Raw genomic sequence first — 16,976 nt, forward strand, 5'->3', positions numbered from 1 at the left:
TTGTGCAGTACCTTGGGTTGCATTCCCCATCCTAAAGGTGCTATATAAATGGAAGTTGTTATTGATGCAGTTGGAGAGTTCCTCAGGCAGACAGTCCAGCTACATAGAACATAGAACAGTACAGCACAGAACAGGCCCTTCGGCCCACGATGTTGTGCCGAGCTTTATCTGAAACCAAGATCAAGCTATCCCACTCCCTATCATCCTGGTGTGCTCCATGTGCCTATCCAATAACCGCTTAAATGTTCCTAAAGTGTCTGACTCCACTATCACTGCAGGCAGTCCATTCCACACCCCAACCACTCTCTGCGTAAAGAACCTACCTCTGATATCCTTCCTATATCTCCCACCACGAACCCTATAGTTATGCCCCCTTGTAATAGCTCCATCCACCCGAGGAAATAGTCTTTGAACGTTCACTCTATCTATCCCCTTCATCATTTTATAAACCGCTATTAAGTCTCCCCTCAGTTCCTCCGCTCCAGAGAGAACAGCCCCAGCTCCCTCAACCTTTCCTCATAAGACTTACCCTCCAAACTAGGCAGCATCCTGGTAAATCTCCTCTGCACTCTTTCCAGTGCTTCCACATCCTTCTTATAGTGAGGTGACCAGAACTGCACACAATATTCCAAATGTGGTCTCACCAAGGTCCTGTACAGTTGCAGCATAACCCCACAGCTCTTAAACTCCAACCCCCTGTTAATAAAAGCTAACACACTATAGGCCTTCTTCACAGCTCTGTCCACTTGAGTGGCAACCTTTAGAGATCTGTGGATATGGACCCCAAGATCTCTCTGTTCCTCCACAGCCTTCAGAACCCTACCTTTGACCCTGTAATCCACATTTAAATTAGTCCTACCAAAATGAATCACCTCACATTTATCCGGGTTAAACTCCATTTGCCATTTTTCAGCCCAGCTTTGCATCCTATCTATGTCTCTTTGCAGTCTACAACAGCCCTCCACCTCATCCACTACTCCACCAATCTTGGTGTCATCAGCAAATTTACTGATCCACCCTTCAGCCCCCTCCTCTAAGTCATTAATAAAAATCACAAAGAGCAGAGGACCAAGCACTGATCCCTGTGGCACTCCGCTAGCATTCCTCTTATAGATTGTGCTGTTTTGTGTGTGTGTGTGGGGGGGGGGGGGGGGGGGGGCGGGGAGAGCCTATGCCCGAGGTTACCTGGATTAAAACATTTATAAACATTGTAGGCAATTCCAAGTGAAAAATAAGGAAAAGAACATTCTTTAAGTGGAGGTGAAAAGAACAAAGCTGGGAAAATCAAACTGTTTGAATTTCTCAATCTCTTGCTAAGGCTCCAGACGGAAATATGTTCTGTTGAGTGAAGGGATGGGAAGAACGTATTTCACCTGGTGAGTGAGGCTCCCTGTTTGCCCTGTCCTGTTTGTCAAATCTGTTGGTTTTTTTTCGGATGAACTCACTAATGCCCTCATTCTCACTAAGTACAGAATAATTGAGTCCGGAATGATTACAGGACAGTAACCAAATGCTGGCTTTCAGGCGGTGAAATTGAAGCATCATGAAGACTTCAGAACAATCCTGAAACCAGCTCCGTCAATTAAAATCATGCATGTATGTATTGGATGTATCCTCACTTTATCGTGGTTACTCTGTGTGTTAAAGCTTTTATTTTGGCCAGAGAATGATACAGAGAATGGAACGGATCACACCATCAATGCGACAAGTTTATTCAGGAGTAACTGCACTGAGGTACCACCACACTGTCTGAATGGACGGATGTGTGAATCGCTGCTATACCATCGCTCCTAAAACCCATGCCTATTAATCCCTTTAAGAAACGCTTGTAGCTTTAAAACAATTGGCGAGGGTGGGGAGAGGAGGAGGGGATGGGCCCGCATTAAGGACATTAGGCTTGTGACCTTTGAATATATAGATAGACGCCAATAATTCTTCCCAAACGTAGGTGATCCTCAATTGGTATAATCGCTGATTAATATTGAATTTGGATATATTTCTACTCGCTACCCTAATGTGATTTATTAAAATACACACACCATGGTTTGGGAGCAAGTCAGAAAATGCAAAAAAAAACCATGCAAAGTGACAAATTCGTCACATTAAGCGGGCAGTAATAGAAATATCGGGCCACATTAATTGAATTTCTACTTTACTGCGTGAAATACACAATTAAAAACGCTCCGGCCTCGGATCCTGTAAAATAAATAAGCGGTTGATTGAGGAAGAAGGTTGTATTGATCAGAGAAAGGTTCCTTCGGGGAAATTGCCGTCACAAGCGCTCTCATTATTAACGCAAAACAGTTTATATATATTTATATACATATAATATATCCACACGGGCTTCCCATCCACAGCACAGCATCGGAATAAACTTGTAAAAGGTCTAAAAGGGAATCGCTTCAAGCAATTCCCTGTGAGAATCCTTATTCCGGCTGAAAGTCAGTATGTATTTGTTCCTTCATGGCCACTCACCCTTAGATTAGATTTCCCCTTTCTCATTATCAGCCTTAATAGACCCTTCAGACCTCATTCTATCCCCAGATATTATCTGACCGTATAATTAATTAATTAAACCTAAAATATTATAGATTATTAAAAATAGCATAACTAATAGTGTAATATCTCAAGCTGTCGACTTTAATAGTCAACATTGTCTTGCCTGGTCTTATCAGGCTTGGACACCCGGCGAGAATATTGATTTCTGGTAATTTTAACCATCATCTCCTATCATGATAGGCAATTGTCAGATTTTTACCAGCGTCAGAGCTCATTTTAAATCGTTAACGAACAGGGGCTGCTTCTAGTCACTCTCCATATTTCCTCTAAAACAACTTCAAGCCATGCTAGGAGGGGGGCGCGGGGGGGGGGGGGGAGGAGGAATGAAATTGTGGGGGGGGGGTACAGAGAATTTTCAGAGCTGGTTTTATACCCCCCACCCCCACCCCCACCCCCGAGCCCCCGCCGCAATAGCCTCTCTCTGTCACCCCCCCCCCCCCCCCCCCCACTCCACTCACTCCCGGTTTGAATATCTCTTCAGAGGTTTTTTTTTCCGACAGCGTTGTTTGAACTTCTAATTATGATCCATGTTGGAGATAATATTAATTTAATAATCAGGGGCTGTGCAGAGAGCATTAACCTCAATTAAGCTCATTACTGTCTTAACCTGCATTCCCCTGTGCATTTAAATCTTTCTCCATAAGTACCTGACACTATTGATGGGACGCGATCTGTTTTATAGAGCTGGAAGGAAGGAAGGAAGGGAGGGAGGAGGGGGATGGAAGAGGGGAGGGGAGAATTTAGTTTCACTACCCCCTCCCTCCCTTCAAGCCCCTGCCTTTCGAGGGGTCCTGAGACAGCAGCTGTCGGTCCCTGTGTGAAGTGAGTTCTGTGCAGGAACCAGCCCGCCTATTATTCTCCCGCAGAAAATAGCCCGCAGTTATTGATTTTCGCCTTTGACTTATTTTAACGGCTTGTAGCACTTTAAACACAAAAAAAAAGATTATTGATGCAGCTTGCCATTATTTAGGATGTTTTTCTCCCAATAGTTTTTGCAGTGCTGGATAATGAATGGTTTCTCCTATCCCAGTGTCCTGATTCAAAGCTAATTTTCACTTTTCACTGTTTATATGTGTGTGAGCAATTGCTTAGCCTCCCAAATCACCAGCACCCGGGGACTGGAGCTTGAAGGGATGAAATATAATTTCTATTTAAAAGTATCCCGAGGTTGTCCAGTCTTACTTGAGTATTAACCCTGTCGGGGCTGAATTCTCTTATCGCTTCACGCAAGTGCACCCATTCCATTATCACCGCGTCGATAGCATTCGGGGGAATCCGGGAGCAGGGTCAAGGGAGCTCCAAGGAAACCTCCTTTAATTACACTGGCAGAATTAAAATTCATGCATTTTGTTTTTGTAAGTGGTGCAAAATTCCACAAAGCACCTGAAAATTTAAAACTGGGTTTGAGCTTTGATCAATTAAAATGTGTTCAATTTGTTTACAGACAATTCTGGTTGTTAATTTGGGAAGGGGATGGTGGGTGGGAGGTGGGGAGGGGGGAGGGGGGGGGCGGGGGGAGATGTCCAAGGCCTTTAGAAAGTCAGACTGTCCAATCAATTCGCCAGCACAACAACAACACTGCAATGAATAATTGTAAGGGAAGCGCCTAGGAGATGTGTGAGCGAGCAGAATAAGGCGCTATCTATACAGAGAGGGAAATCAAACCCAGCCATTTTAGCACTATCCTGGTGTGAAATAAAGTTATTGGGATATGCAGATGTATTTTAAAATCACACACACACTCAGAGCGCGCTGTGGATGCCTGGAGTTCCACGGGTTAATAGGAGGACAGCATCTGGTCATGATATAAACCTGTTAGACCTTCAATAAGTAAATAATGTGGAGGGGTCACGGAGAGAAAATACAAGCGCAATGTAGATTGTCACAGATGTACTGATGTAATTACTTTTCGCTTTTCAGGCTGGGGTACCCACCACCACCACCTCCCCCCTCTCCCCCCTTCTCCAACCACCCACCCCTAACCCTGTATCATGAATGATCAGGGATGATGAAACATTATCATAAGTGCAGGAACTGACAACTTGTCACTCCCCATCTGGGGGCAGAGGTTCCAGGGGGCGGAAATATTTGGATTCGTCTTATTAATGGTGAATTGGGGGGGGGGTGGTTGGGGTGAGGGAGCGGGGAATCGAACCCTGCACACAATTATGGAACATGTACAGTACCGACCTTGTAGCTCATATTCAGATCTTCAGCCTGGGGAGAAGGGGGGGGGGGGGCGGTGGATTTGGGAAGTAAAAGTGTACCGTACTCGCCTGGACAAGTGCATGACTAGTAGGGAAATCAGCAACTGTGCAGCCCCACCGCTTCCTTCCATGTCATCTTTGGAGAAAGGCTTAGAACTCTGCAACCAAACTTCGACACAATAAAATCCTGGGATACAGTCGCCGAACTGTTCGAAAATCGTTTAGAAATTTTAGTTAACAACCTCATAATCCTACAATTACTACCCACTCCGCATAAAGAGGAAACTAATACTCCTGAATTTCCTCTGATCTATTCAAATGAAGGAAGGTGTTTGATGTTTCATTGAGAAATAGATCTTGTTATCCCAAGTTGGTTATTTTTATTATATATATAGTGTATATCCAAGCTCCTTGGAAACTTGCCGTTTACCATTGACAGTGTTTAGCTGTTTTAATTACTTGAAACTACTTAAAGAAAACGCACACCTAATGAGGTTTGATCTGACCTAACTTGCATGACATTTCGAACAATCTGATCAAATGTGACGAGATGTTTCCTCCCACTCGCCAACGAAATGAACTGGCCCAGGGACCCTTGCTAAAACTGGGGACTCCATCAGTGACATGGAACGTGTCCTTTACTCCGTCCAGACTGGACATGCTAGACTATATTCAGCAGAACGACATTAACATTCTTCAGCCAAGTGGCTGGGATTTTGAGAGAGAGAGATCAGTGCCGAATCCAATGCGGGCTGATAAATGCACAGAGGCGTGAATAGATAGGCAGAAATTATTTGAGTTTCTCGGGTGTTGCTACTTAAAAAAAACCAAAATCTGGGGTGTGATTTGTTGTTGTTGAGATGTTCCAGCCGGTGGGGGGCGGAGGGGAGGGGGGGGGGGGGAACTTGAGTCATTACCAGCAACTCATTGCTGTTTAACGCGGAGTAATTTGCAGGAAATTATAGAGAGTGGGCCCCAGCCCTAAAGTTTGTCTGTCGCGTTGACAGAAGCTCACTGCTGTCCTTTACACCGTTTCATTTACATGCAAATGACTGCCAGTAGCCTTCTCTCCAAATAACTGGGGGGGGGGGGGGGCGGTGGAGGGGGCAATCGGATACCGCAGCAGAGAGCGAGAGCTTTAAATCCAACCCCCCACCCCCACCTCCACCTCCCCTCTCCCTCTCCCCTCTCTCTAAAACACTCAGCGATCAGGGGGCTAATTGCACAGCGGCTGACGGCAGTGCAAACTTTAAAGATTAACTTCAACTTCTTGCAATCTATGGAGAGAAGGGCTGGTCATTTGCACTAGCTGAATGAGATATTACCTGTCAGTTCTCATCTAGCAGCCGGGATATCTATATGATCCCGTGCAATCTCCTTTTTTTGTGTGTGTACAGTAACACAATTTGCCAGCTATATTAGGGACTGTCCGTCCCAGACATTGTATTTATTCGGCATTGTTACCGCTGATTGGTATGTGAATAACTTTAAGTAGTGTAATCTCTCACTCCTTTATGCAATTTATTTATATATAACTTGCGTGGATATGTATAAGTCAATGTGGATACTGCATGTAGCTTTCGCTATTTATTTTCAGCATTTAAAAACAAAACTGTCATGGGGAAAGTGTGGAACATGTACACCTGTGTGTCTGTATTCGATCTATACGTTCAAATTCAAATTAATTTTAGCCAAGGGTGCATATTGTGGGAAAAGAGATAGATCAGGCATGAAGCCACATTGGAATAATAGGGTCGTTCAAAACGTTATTTTTTTTAAAAAGGCAAATGCTCTTATTAAAGATGATCTTTAAAATAAAGGACCTTAACGGATTCGCGCCAAAACCTTGGGTGGTTTGGGGAAAAAAAACTTGGGAATGGCTTCGATATCTGCATATTCCATTGCAGCTGCCTGTCCTTCTGACAAAACAAATGTATCAGTCTATCATTCATCCATCTGCCCCTGTACATCATCACCTATGGGTGGGTTGGGGGGGGGGGGTTATTTTTGGATCCATTCTGTACCGCTGTGAAAAAAAGTTTAAAACAAAACAAGGGAGGGGGGAGGGGGGGGGATAAAATCCTGAGTGCAAAAATGCTAATAATTTAGGCATAAATCAGAATAAAGGCGGGAGAAGAATGTTCTGGCCCCTGATTGAAATCTAATAGTTCTTTTCAATTTGTCATATTACAGAGAGTGTGGTTGGTGTCTTTGAGTGAAGGCGGTGGTGGGGGTGGGGGGGGGGGGAGCTGGGGTAACCCCCTGGGCACACCCCTTTGATAGTCTAATAATGTTCACACCCTTCCCCCCACCCCAACCCCCCCCCCCCTCCCCAACACCGAAAATTACAACTGATTGTTTTATACCGCCGAACTTTTAATTTCTGCTTTCCAAAGGATGATTGCCCGGGGTAATTGGAAAAGACCTATCCTTGTATGTGTCACAATCTAAGAGAGGGAGAGAGAGAGAGAGCAATTAAATTTCATGCTTTCTCCCCAAATTTACTCCTTTTTTGGGGGGTGGCAACGTTTTGAACGCTCGGAATTACACATGAAAACTCTGTACAAAAGCAAGGAAGTTGGACCCTGGATTTAAACGTGACGTGACAATGCACCCATTTAATCGAGATATTTGTCATTACTTTTTTTTAAAATTAAAAGCCAATATTCCATATTAAAAAAAAGATTTACCTTAAAAGCCCGCTTGTCACCCATTAAATGAAACCTATCAATTCCATTAGCGAGCCGGTGTCTGCTGTTAAAATGATGGTATTTTTAAAAATAGGTCACTTTCTTGTACTGTTCATTTTCATTTCTCTTATAGGGTTCGGGAGTGACGTGTTAAACAGAAGGATAGGCACTGAGGTAGAAACTAGTTCTTTGTTTGTACCCCCCCCCCCCCACTCCCCTCTCAATTATTAAAATAAAAGCGCCACCCTCACCCAAATAAGGCTATTTAGATGCTTTCCAGATGACTGGAACTGTGCTGAAACAGAGCTGACAGCCAAGTATATCACAGGCAACATCATCAGTCTCTTTCTGTGATGTAGATTAGAGGCTATTAGGGGCAATGGATTAATTTGTAGCCAATTACAAAACGTTGCTGAATATGAATGCATAAATAACATGAAGTCTGGTGAGTGTGAGGAGCAGGAATGTCTGGGGGAGTCCTAGGAGAGACAGTGAGGACCTTCTGAGGATCACTAGCACTTTGTGACTCTACGTTCACACCCTTGATCGAAGCCAGGGGTGGACAGGATCCAAAGATTCGACTGTGTACCATACAGCAATTTTTTTTTATATAAATAAAAAAAAGGACTAATAAATAGTTTTTGGGAAGTCATGAATGTGAATAGAGAAAAGGTTCCGCCGGCTGATATCTCGTTGCCATCAGCGGCAGTGGCAGATCCGATGTCTTGTACCATTCACACTGAAGGCATGGATCTGGCTGGGGAGCAGAGATTGCCAGGCAGTGATCTGGCTGCGTTCTCCTGCCCGGTGAGCCAGGAGAGACAGGGAGATACACAGGGCATCTCTGGCCAAGAGGCAGTGGTCGTGCTCCCTGCTCCAACCAGCAACAACAACAACAACAACAACAGCAGCAGGACCACCTCCTTCTCGGTCTTGGATATTTTGGATCCCAACAAATTTAACAGCAGCAAACGGCGGCAGTGCAGCATTCTGTACAAAGCCGCCAGCGAATACAGTGTGACAGCGGCGGGGGAAAGGGCTGCGGATTCTTTTTGTGAAATTGCGGGTCAGAAAAGCATCGGCGACAGCGCTTTGGACACATGCAAGAAGTCAAGTGACTTAATCAGTAAGTATCCCGGTGCTGGGCGATCTTACCCAGCGCTGCTCCAAGTTTGGCCGCTCCTGTGTGTGTGTGTGTGTTTAAAGTAAGACGGAGGAGATACCGGAGACACCGGCGATCAGGTAGGTAGATCATCAGGGCCCGCTGTCCCCCCACCCCCTCACCTCACCGTGTTCATAGCCTAAAGCCGCTGCCTGTAATAACTAGTGACGCAGACGTGTTAATAAGCAAAATTACAAAATTAAAAACAACCTTATATTCAGGTAAGGTTTTACCACTGGCAGGTACGGCTCACACAACTGTGTGGCAAGTCTACTCAGTCTTGGAAGTAACAGGCGGGAACAGGTCCCCTTTAAAATTGACCTTAAAATATCGCCCATTTCGTAGTCCCAGGTTGATTTGGAAGGCTTTGAGAGTTTCATGTTTATGATAGATTCTTGCAAGTCAATGTGGTTTAGCCACCGAATAAATCAGCGACTGGAACCCACAGTATGATTATGTCTAATTACCTTTGTATAATTTGAAGCCTCTTAAGTTGCATTTGGCGAGTCTCTCCCTCTTAAAGAGGTCGCCTGCCCGGAATAAATAGGAATCGCTGCGGTTTAAAAGGCGCGTTATCCAATCTTTCAAAGACATCTCTGGAGTTTATCCTTCATGCTTTGGGCGACAGATTCAATTTTCTCTCTCCCCTTCGGTTTTTAGGACGAATCAGACTAATTGTGACAAAACGCTGGTTATCTCTAGAAAAACAATTAAATTTCTTCGATTACATTTAAGGTAAAATGTGCTTAGCAGCGTTAAAGAGCTCTTATAATGGCGGAAATCGCCCCAGAGTGGCATGTTGGGCTGGAGTGATCGATATCCTATTATCGAATTCTGCATATCTCTTTCAAACAGCTTGCAAACACTCCTAAAACGTCTAAATTATAGGGTCAAAATTCGGATAATTACTCGATTAAAACGTATTACAGTTATTAGTGGCTGCTATTGATCGCGTATTGCTTTCGACCCAGGCTCCAGATTGCAACCTGCACACGTTTCTCAAAAAAATGTACTAACTTTCTTCCCTCAAACCTGCTGACATTCGAGGACAGAACGACACCACAGACATTGAACAGTGTGTTCCGCCAAAACCTGGAAATAAATAACCAGCAGCATAAACAGTTTGCTGCCCCCCTTGTTTGCAGAACCCACAATCTCCAAGCCAGTCCTTATTCCCAATACGATCCAGGTGTATTATTCTGTCAAGAGTTTGAGAATGTACAATTATTGTATAGACCCAGTGAAGCGGGCCCATATACAAAGCAAGCAGGCGAGCCGCAAATTACAATAAGAATGCATTGGAAGGTCAGATAGTTAATTGCGGCCGTTCCCAGGGGACAGTTTCTGTAATAACACACTGCACGTTGCCCATGTTTGGATGCTGATTAAATGATGGGAGGGCAAATATAAGCACTCTGTGTAAGGCAGGAGTTTCAGGGAAAGAACGGGAGCCTTCCTGTGACCGTATGTAATTCCCATTAAACGTGGTAAATGTTTTAAGTGCTTTATTATTTCCCCCCCTAGTCTGTCTAATGAGGCCTTAATATGATCACAATTAATGTAAGTGTCCAGTAATTAGTTTCTGTAATAGACGGAATCCCCTTACAGACACCAATCCAGTTTAATTAGCATAGCTTTATATCTTTTAGGGATTTTATTTTATTAACAGGTCTCTTGTACAGTAACTGTTAAACGCAAGAGATGTTAGAAAAAAATTACAAACGCGGTCACTTTTTTCATTAAAGAGTTATAAATAATTATAGTCATTGGCGTTTACACTGTTTGTTTGGTGGCATAGATAGATACAATATTCAGGTTGTACATTTGTCAATAATTCTCAGAAAGTCGATGCGCGCTTTATTCGCACTCCTGGGACACTCGGGGCTGTGGGTTCTTGGTGCATCTTCGGAAATGACAGCGAGAAATCGCCAAAAAAGAAGTGTCACCCATGCACTCGGATCAGCTGCTAGTTTCTCATCTCATCACGTCCCAGGTTATAATCAAGGCAGGATACAGGCACTCCTACCCCCCCCCCTCACCCTCCCCTCACCCTCTCCTCCCCCCCTCACCCTCTCCTCCCCCCCCCTCACCCTCTCCTTCCCCCCCTCACCCTCTCCTCCCCCTCACCCTCTCCTCCCCCCCCCCAACACCCAAAACAAAATCTGTTCAAATCAACCCATCTACATATTTCCTTCAATTCCCCTTTCCCCGTGTAGTTTAACAGTATTCTCCCCCCCCCCCCCCCCACCGGATGACAGAAAGACAACTTTTAAAAGTTTTATTCCTGCAACCCCCCCCCCCCCCCCCGCCCCCGCCCCCGCCACCTCCACCTCCACGGAGATTGGGAATTCCTCTGTGTTAACTGGAGTGGGCAGAATTCCTTTCAATGCAGCAAGTCGCCGAGTTAACATGATTCCAGATATTTGATATCCGAACGCGGCTTTTGATGTGTGGAAGCAACCTGAACTTTTCGACAGGAGTGAAAAAAAAGGATAAATAAACTGGGTTGGGATTCTGGGCGTGTTTATATTTTATAAAAAGCCCAGGTGGGAGAGGGTGAATGCTTACAGATGAGTTAGGGAAATCAAACATTACAACACACACACACAGATAGTGGCGCGGTGTCTTATTCTCTTCCTTTCGCCTCTGAAGCGGGCTGAAGTTTTGGCCTTCACGTTAATTTGAAAATGAGCTTCGGGGGCAATGTTCAGATGTTACAACATGACTCTAATTGTCCTGTTTATGTATTTCTTTGCTCATCCTTTGGAAGGGACTGTGCCAAATGTTGAAAGCTAATCCTGTGCGTTTTCTGTTTCTCTTGTTTCTCTATTCCCTCCCACACCATTCCCAAAAAGATGGAGATTTCCTAGACGGCTACAAAGCCGAGGAGTGCGAGAAGGACTTTTGCCGGAGTTTGGACGTCGAGCACAGTGGCAACAGCGAGACTCCCAGGCGAGAAGAAGCCGAGGAATACACTGAAGATAGCGGTGGTGGGAGAGGAGGAGGTATCCTGACTGCTGTAGGGGAGAGGATGTCCGGGCTGGAGGGAGATGAGGAGGAGGAGGATGAGGAGGAGGAGGAGGAAGAGGAGGATGGTGGAGGTGGAGGAGGAGGAGGAGGTGGAGGGGAAAGTTTGAGCCCCTCCAGCCCCCAGCAGAGCCACCAGGATGTCCAGCAGCATCAGAGCCAGGCTCAGCAACACAGGAGCAAGAGGAAGCGCAGCGGCTCGGACGCCAAGTCCGGAAAACCCCGGCGCGCCCGCACCGCCTTCACCTACGAGCAGCTGGTGGCGCTGGAGAACAAGTTCAAGTCGACCCGCTACCTGTCGGTGTGTGAACGCCTCAACCTGGCCCTGTCCCTCAGCCTGACCGAGACCCAGGTCAAGATCTGGTTCCAGAACCGCAGGACCAAGTGGAAGAAGCAGAACCCGGGGGCGGACACCAGCGCCCCCACCGGGGGCGGAGGAGCGGGAGGGGCCGGGGGAGGGGGCGGAGGGGTCGGGGGAGCAGGAGGCGGCGGAGGGGGGATCGGCTCCAGCCTGGGCGGCCCCTCGGCCGCTCACCTCGGGGGGCTGAGCCCCATGAGCTCGTCCTCCCCGGTCGGGGGGCCGCTCTCCGTGCACTCGGCTTACCCCGGCCCGGGGGGGCTGGTGTGCGCCACCCAGTTGCCCTTCCTGCCCTCCCCCGCCGCCGTCCTCTCCCCATTCATGCTGAGCTCGCAGACGTACGGGGCGCCGGCTTTCTACGCTCCGCACTTACAATAAACACCACCCAAACCATCCCCTCACCGTGCCCCTAAAATCTCCCAAACACCAACAACAAAGTACCAATCCAACCAGGAGGTCAGAGCAGCGCTAAACCATCAAACAGTGACATCGCCCCCACATTCACAGGGCTAAATCCCAATCATCCTCGCTGTTGCCAAGGGGAGATTAGTAACACAGTCAAAACCTGCCTCGCACCTAACACTGGCACAACTCACCCACATTATGTCCAATGTTGATATTTACATTTGCTCTGCTGTTTATCTTAAAAGCAGGTGAAACACAAGTGAGCATTGTTTAAATATTTCCTCCACACTATTTCAACTTTTAGTTCTGCCGGGCATCTTTGCACTTAACCCAACTCAATTTGATATTTTACACAGAATTAGTTAGAGATTATTTTATCTTCACGGCATGGAAGCAAAGGCAATTTTAAAAAAACAGAACTGAGATATTAACTGTAATGTCCACGCCAGGTACTTACCACACACACACAAGGTACAGCACTTCCCATTTCAACAACTCGCTACATTGTCGATCTGCTGCTCAGGTTAATTTACACATTTATAACAATTTTTTCCTCTAAATCACGGGGGGGGGAAGAAGCAAAATAAAGGAAATTACACCTGATAAATGTTGCCTTTTCTCGGTGAGAGAATTGGCGTTCTTTTGACAGCCCAAAATATAGCAACAAAACAAAGAGAAATACTTTTGCAATTGGAGCAATTCTAAGGCGTTTAAGGATTTTCAGGATGCAGCCGACATGACTTGTTCCAGGTATTTGGGATGGGGACGTGGAGAGAGAGAGAGAGAGAGACTCTCTCTGGAGGTTGGTTGATCGTGTGGAATGTTAGTCGCCAATCGCCCCGACTGTTCCCGGTACTTTATTGAGGGAACTGTTGAATTAAAATGAGCAGGGTTCATTTTGGATATTTTAAACCCCCCACCCCTCCCTCTCCGGCGAAATAAGAATACTGTATCTTAGCCTGCAGCGAAAAAGCCTTGTACAGTGTGAAGCCAGTGCGAGTCATTATTCGAATTAAATTAGAAAATTAAACAGTGGCCGTAAAAATAAACTGATAATAGATTCACCAACCCCTTTCTCCTCCCATTTTCTTGCTGTTGTTGAACATTTTAGATCAGCCTTTACAATAACCATAACGTATAAACATTTCACCCGATACACCAAACCCTCCCTTTCGATTTATTGGATGAAATTTAATTTTTTTTTGGCAATTTATTTAATTTTAACGAGAAATATTGCAAATGACCCTGGTGCTAAAACAAATGGACTTTGAAGCGTTTGATTTTGTGTTCAGAGTGTTTTACCGCGGTAGATTAGAGATTTCCGAATACATGGTAGGTAGGCAGTTCGGAGCCAGGCGCTGTAGCCCTGGATTGAAACTCCCTTCAGCCAGTGAGGGGGGAAATCAATAGTCGAGAATTACTCCGTGTATTTTCAGGCGACCGTTCCCCCTTCCCGTTATTGTGAGGGTCGGTAACATTGTCCTTCTATCTAAAAATCGACAACTTAATAAAGCGCGTTCGTTTTGATTCAACAGCGATGTCAGAGATTCTGGGAAGTTGTCCTGAGGCTGGAGGTTAAAAAGAAAGGCTATTGAAAAGAGGGGAGTGGGAGGGGGGAACCTTTTAATATTTTAATCTCTCATAGTAATTCTTGTGATTTGACCGTAAAGGTTATATCTAGCCCCCGCCCCCCCCCCCCCACCCCCCCGATTTTAAACCGGGAAATTCCCCCCCCCCCCCTCTAACACCCTGCCCTCAATACAAAAGGGACTGTTGCCTCATTTGAACTTGGAGTAAGTTTGTTGATTACGGATATGCTTGTTTTAATTCTGCAATCTACCCGAAATGGCTTCTAATTCTCAACGGAATGATGCGGACGAAACCCACTGGATACCCGAACACAAATTTCTATTGAAAATTGTGTTATTTTATTAATATTATTGCAATCTTATTCAATTCTTTGTTTTCTGTCAAATGTCTTAGGAAACACCCCACTCGAGTCTCAGGGTACATAACTTACAAAAAGTGGCAGTTCTGTATATTGTTGACAGAGGTGTGTGAAACCATTATTATCCATTACTTAAATGATTATTTATTGGAGGATGTAACAACTTAGTCCATGGATCCAGGAACTGAAAAAAAAGCAAAAAAAATCAACCAATCCTAAAACACCGTTCGGAATCATGTTTTTTTTTTAAAAAGCTGTGACCTGGAGAATAGTAACAAAACACACACAAAAAATTTCAGGACGGGATCTGAAATTTTGTTTCTTTTATTTACCTTGTATATTTATGATGTTCTATAGTTGAATTTGTAATTGATGTAACTTATGAGAGAGTGGTACTCCGAAATTATATGGCTAATTAACAAACGAGCACTTTGGTAGCTAAAATACTTTAAATGAACAATCAATAAATCAGTCTATGCTAATCACCGTTTACGCCTGGTGTATTTTAGTGACAAGTGCACACACACACACACACACCACCCCCTCCCTCCGGACAACAAATATATGTGATACATTCTACACTTATTTCCTTATTCTATGAACAATTTGCATCCTTATTAAAACGCCACCTTAATTTTATTTTGGAATGACTTAGATTTGGTGTTTGCCTGAACATTGTCTATTCATCTCCTCCCGTTTTCTGATGAGCGTTCCTTTACCTGATGGCCACATTTTCTCCACCTCCACCTCACCGTAAAACCTTTGCTTTGTGATTTTTGTCATATCGATAGAGTTAATGTTGCATCTTGGAATCATTATATCACTCCTGCCTCTTCAACCCATTTCCTTGTCGGCCCTCAACGCGTCTTGCAACAGATATTTGGGAGGGAGAACCAAGATCAGAATATGTTAAAGGGGCTTGGGAAGGGCAGTCACAGAATTGTCTTCCATATTCTACAGCCAACATCATTTTGATGTTAACTGCACTCTCACTTCCACTCCCACTCCACCGGTTCTACCGTCATTTCTACCCCCCCCCCCCCCCCCCCCCACTTTTCTCCGTTTATTTACATTGGAATTTCTGTCCTTTATCTAAACAACAATTTCTTTTCCCCGCCTCCCCCCTTGCGTTTCCCCCTCCTCCAATTAACCATTCCCCAAACTGTGAGTTTCTGCTTCATATTTTAACGTGGGCCCCCATTTCGCCATTAACATGTTCTGACCCAGAGAGAGAGGGGGGAGATAAGAAAACGATACAACGAGAAAAGTTTTAATAATGAAAAGAGAGAGAGAGAGAGAACATGCCCAGTAAAATTCCTTATCCAACCGACGGGATTTGAGCTGCAGATCATCCTGATTAATTTCTGATTGTTGTCACAGATCATTCTGGAGCTCATGAAATTTCTTCTATGTGGGAAGCGTTGTTTTTCCCTCATAGATATGCAAAGCTGAGAGCCGTGTTACCAATACCATTTACTGTGTCCCCAACAGTTGGCACATCAGCATGTTGCGTGACGGTATTAAACGATATCCTTCTAATCCTATTAACCGTTTGTCCTTGTTTGCTTTCCTGAGTGAGGCTGTTTTTGACAGCCTTTTCCGCCACTCACTCTTGGCACAAGAAGCGTAAGGAACTTACACCGCCTGACAACAAAAGTTGCAACTCTGCACAGAAATTGATAATCTTGGAATGCAACTTGGGGTGGGAGTTAGATGGGTGATGGGGGCGGGGTGTAGTTCCCTCCTCCCCTCCCCCTCCTCCCCCCTTCCCCCCTCCCCCCCCCTTCCCCCCTCCTCCCCCCCCTTCCCCCCTCCTCCCCCCCCTTCCCCCCTCCTCCCCCCCCTTCCCCCCTCCTCCCCCCCCCCTTCCCCCCTCCTCCCCCCCTTCCCCCCTCCTCCCCCCCTTCCCCCCTCCTCCCCCCTCCCTCCGAATACTTCAAAGCAGCTGCGGCCACGACCAACAGAGGGCACACTTCAGGTCAGCCCTCCCCGATTTTAATCGACACCAAATTCAGACCAAAAGCAAAACGCCGCGGTTGCCGGCAACCTGAGATAAAATCCGGGACTTGCTGGAAATGCTCAGCAGGATTGAGTGGTGGAGGGAGCAGCAGCGTTCACCTTTCACTCTGTGTGGCCACCTTCCGGCAGAACCAAATCTAAATACCAACATGTTGGAAAAATCTCAACAAAAAAAACACGTTTCGAGTCTGGATGATTCTAAGTACCATTTGGCTATCCAGACAGAATTTTGGTTTGGAGAACAGTCACAATATGAATGAGGGGTGCTTTTATTCTGCAGAAACACGTGAATCAAATAAAAACAGAAGAAAAGCGTGAAATGCTGGAAGAATGAGGAGATGCAATGTACACTAAGTGGTAGGATCTGAAAGGCAGTGCAGGAACAGAGAGACCTGGCTACGTACTGTACACCAGTCTTTATTATGGATGGCAGGATAAGTTGAGAAGGCTGTTAGCTAGGCACCATGCTTTATAAATAGTGGCAAGCACAAATACAAATAAAACAAAGTGCTAAAAATACTCAGTAGGTCAGGCAGCATCTGTGGAGAGAGAGGAGCAGAGTTAACGTTTCAATTCTGTATGACTTCTTCATAATGAGTCA

At 45.4% G+C, this 16,976-nt stretch overlaps 1 protein-coding gene across 1 annotated transcript; it reads left to right on the forward strand.

Annotated features, from left to right (window-relative positions):
- The first annotated feature begins 8,107 nt into the window (after positions 1–8,107).
- Positions 8,108–12,381, forward strand: nkx1.2lb (NK1 transcription factor related 2-like,b). The gene is made up of 3 exons (XM_078198357.1): positions 8,108–8,582; positions 11,474–11,637; positions 11,776–12,381. The coding sequence occupies exons 1-3, from the start codon at positions 8,108–8,110 to the stop codon at positions 12,379–12,381; spliced, it is 1,245 nt and encodes a 414-aa protein (XP_078054483.1).
- Positions 12,382–16,976: the final 4,595 nt, after the last annotated feature.

This window comes from Mustelus asterias, chromosome 1, assembly GCF_964213995.1.
Source record: "Mustelus asterias chromosome 1, sMusAst1.hap1.1, whole genome shotgun sequence".
NCBI lineage: Eukaryota > Metazoa > Chordata > Chondrichthyes > Carcharhiniformes > Triakidae > Mustelus > Mustelus asterias.

Coding starts and splice junctions, on each gene's coding strand:
- nkx1.2lb (XM_078198357.1), top strand. CDS start 8,108: ATGAATGTGAATAGAGAAAAGGTTCCGCCGGCTGATATCTCGTTGCCA. Junction 8,583..11,473: donor GAAGTCAAGTGACTTAATCA/GTAAGTATCCCG, acceptor ATTCCCAAAAAG/ATGGAGATTTCCTAGACGGC. Junction 11,638..11,775: donor GAGGAGGTATCCTGACTGCT/GTAGGGGAGAGG, acceptor AGCCCCCAGCAG/AGCCACCAGGATGTCCAGCA.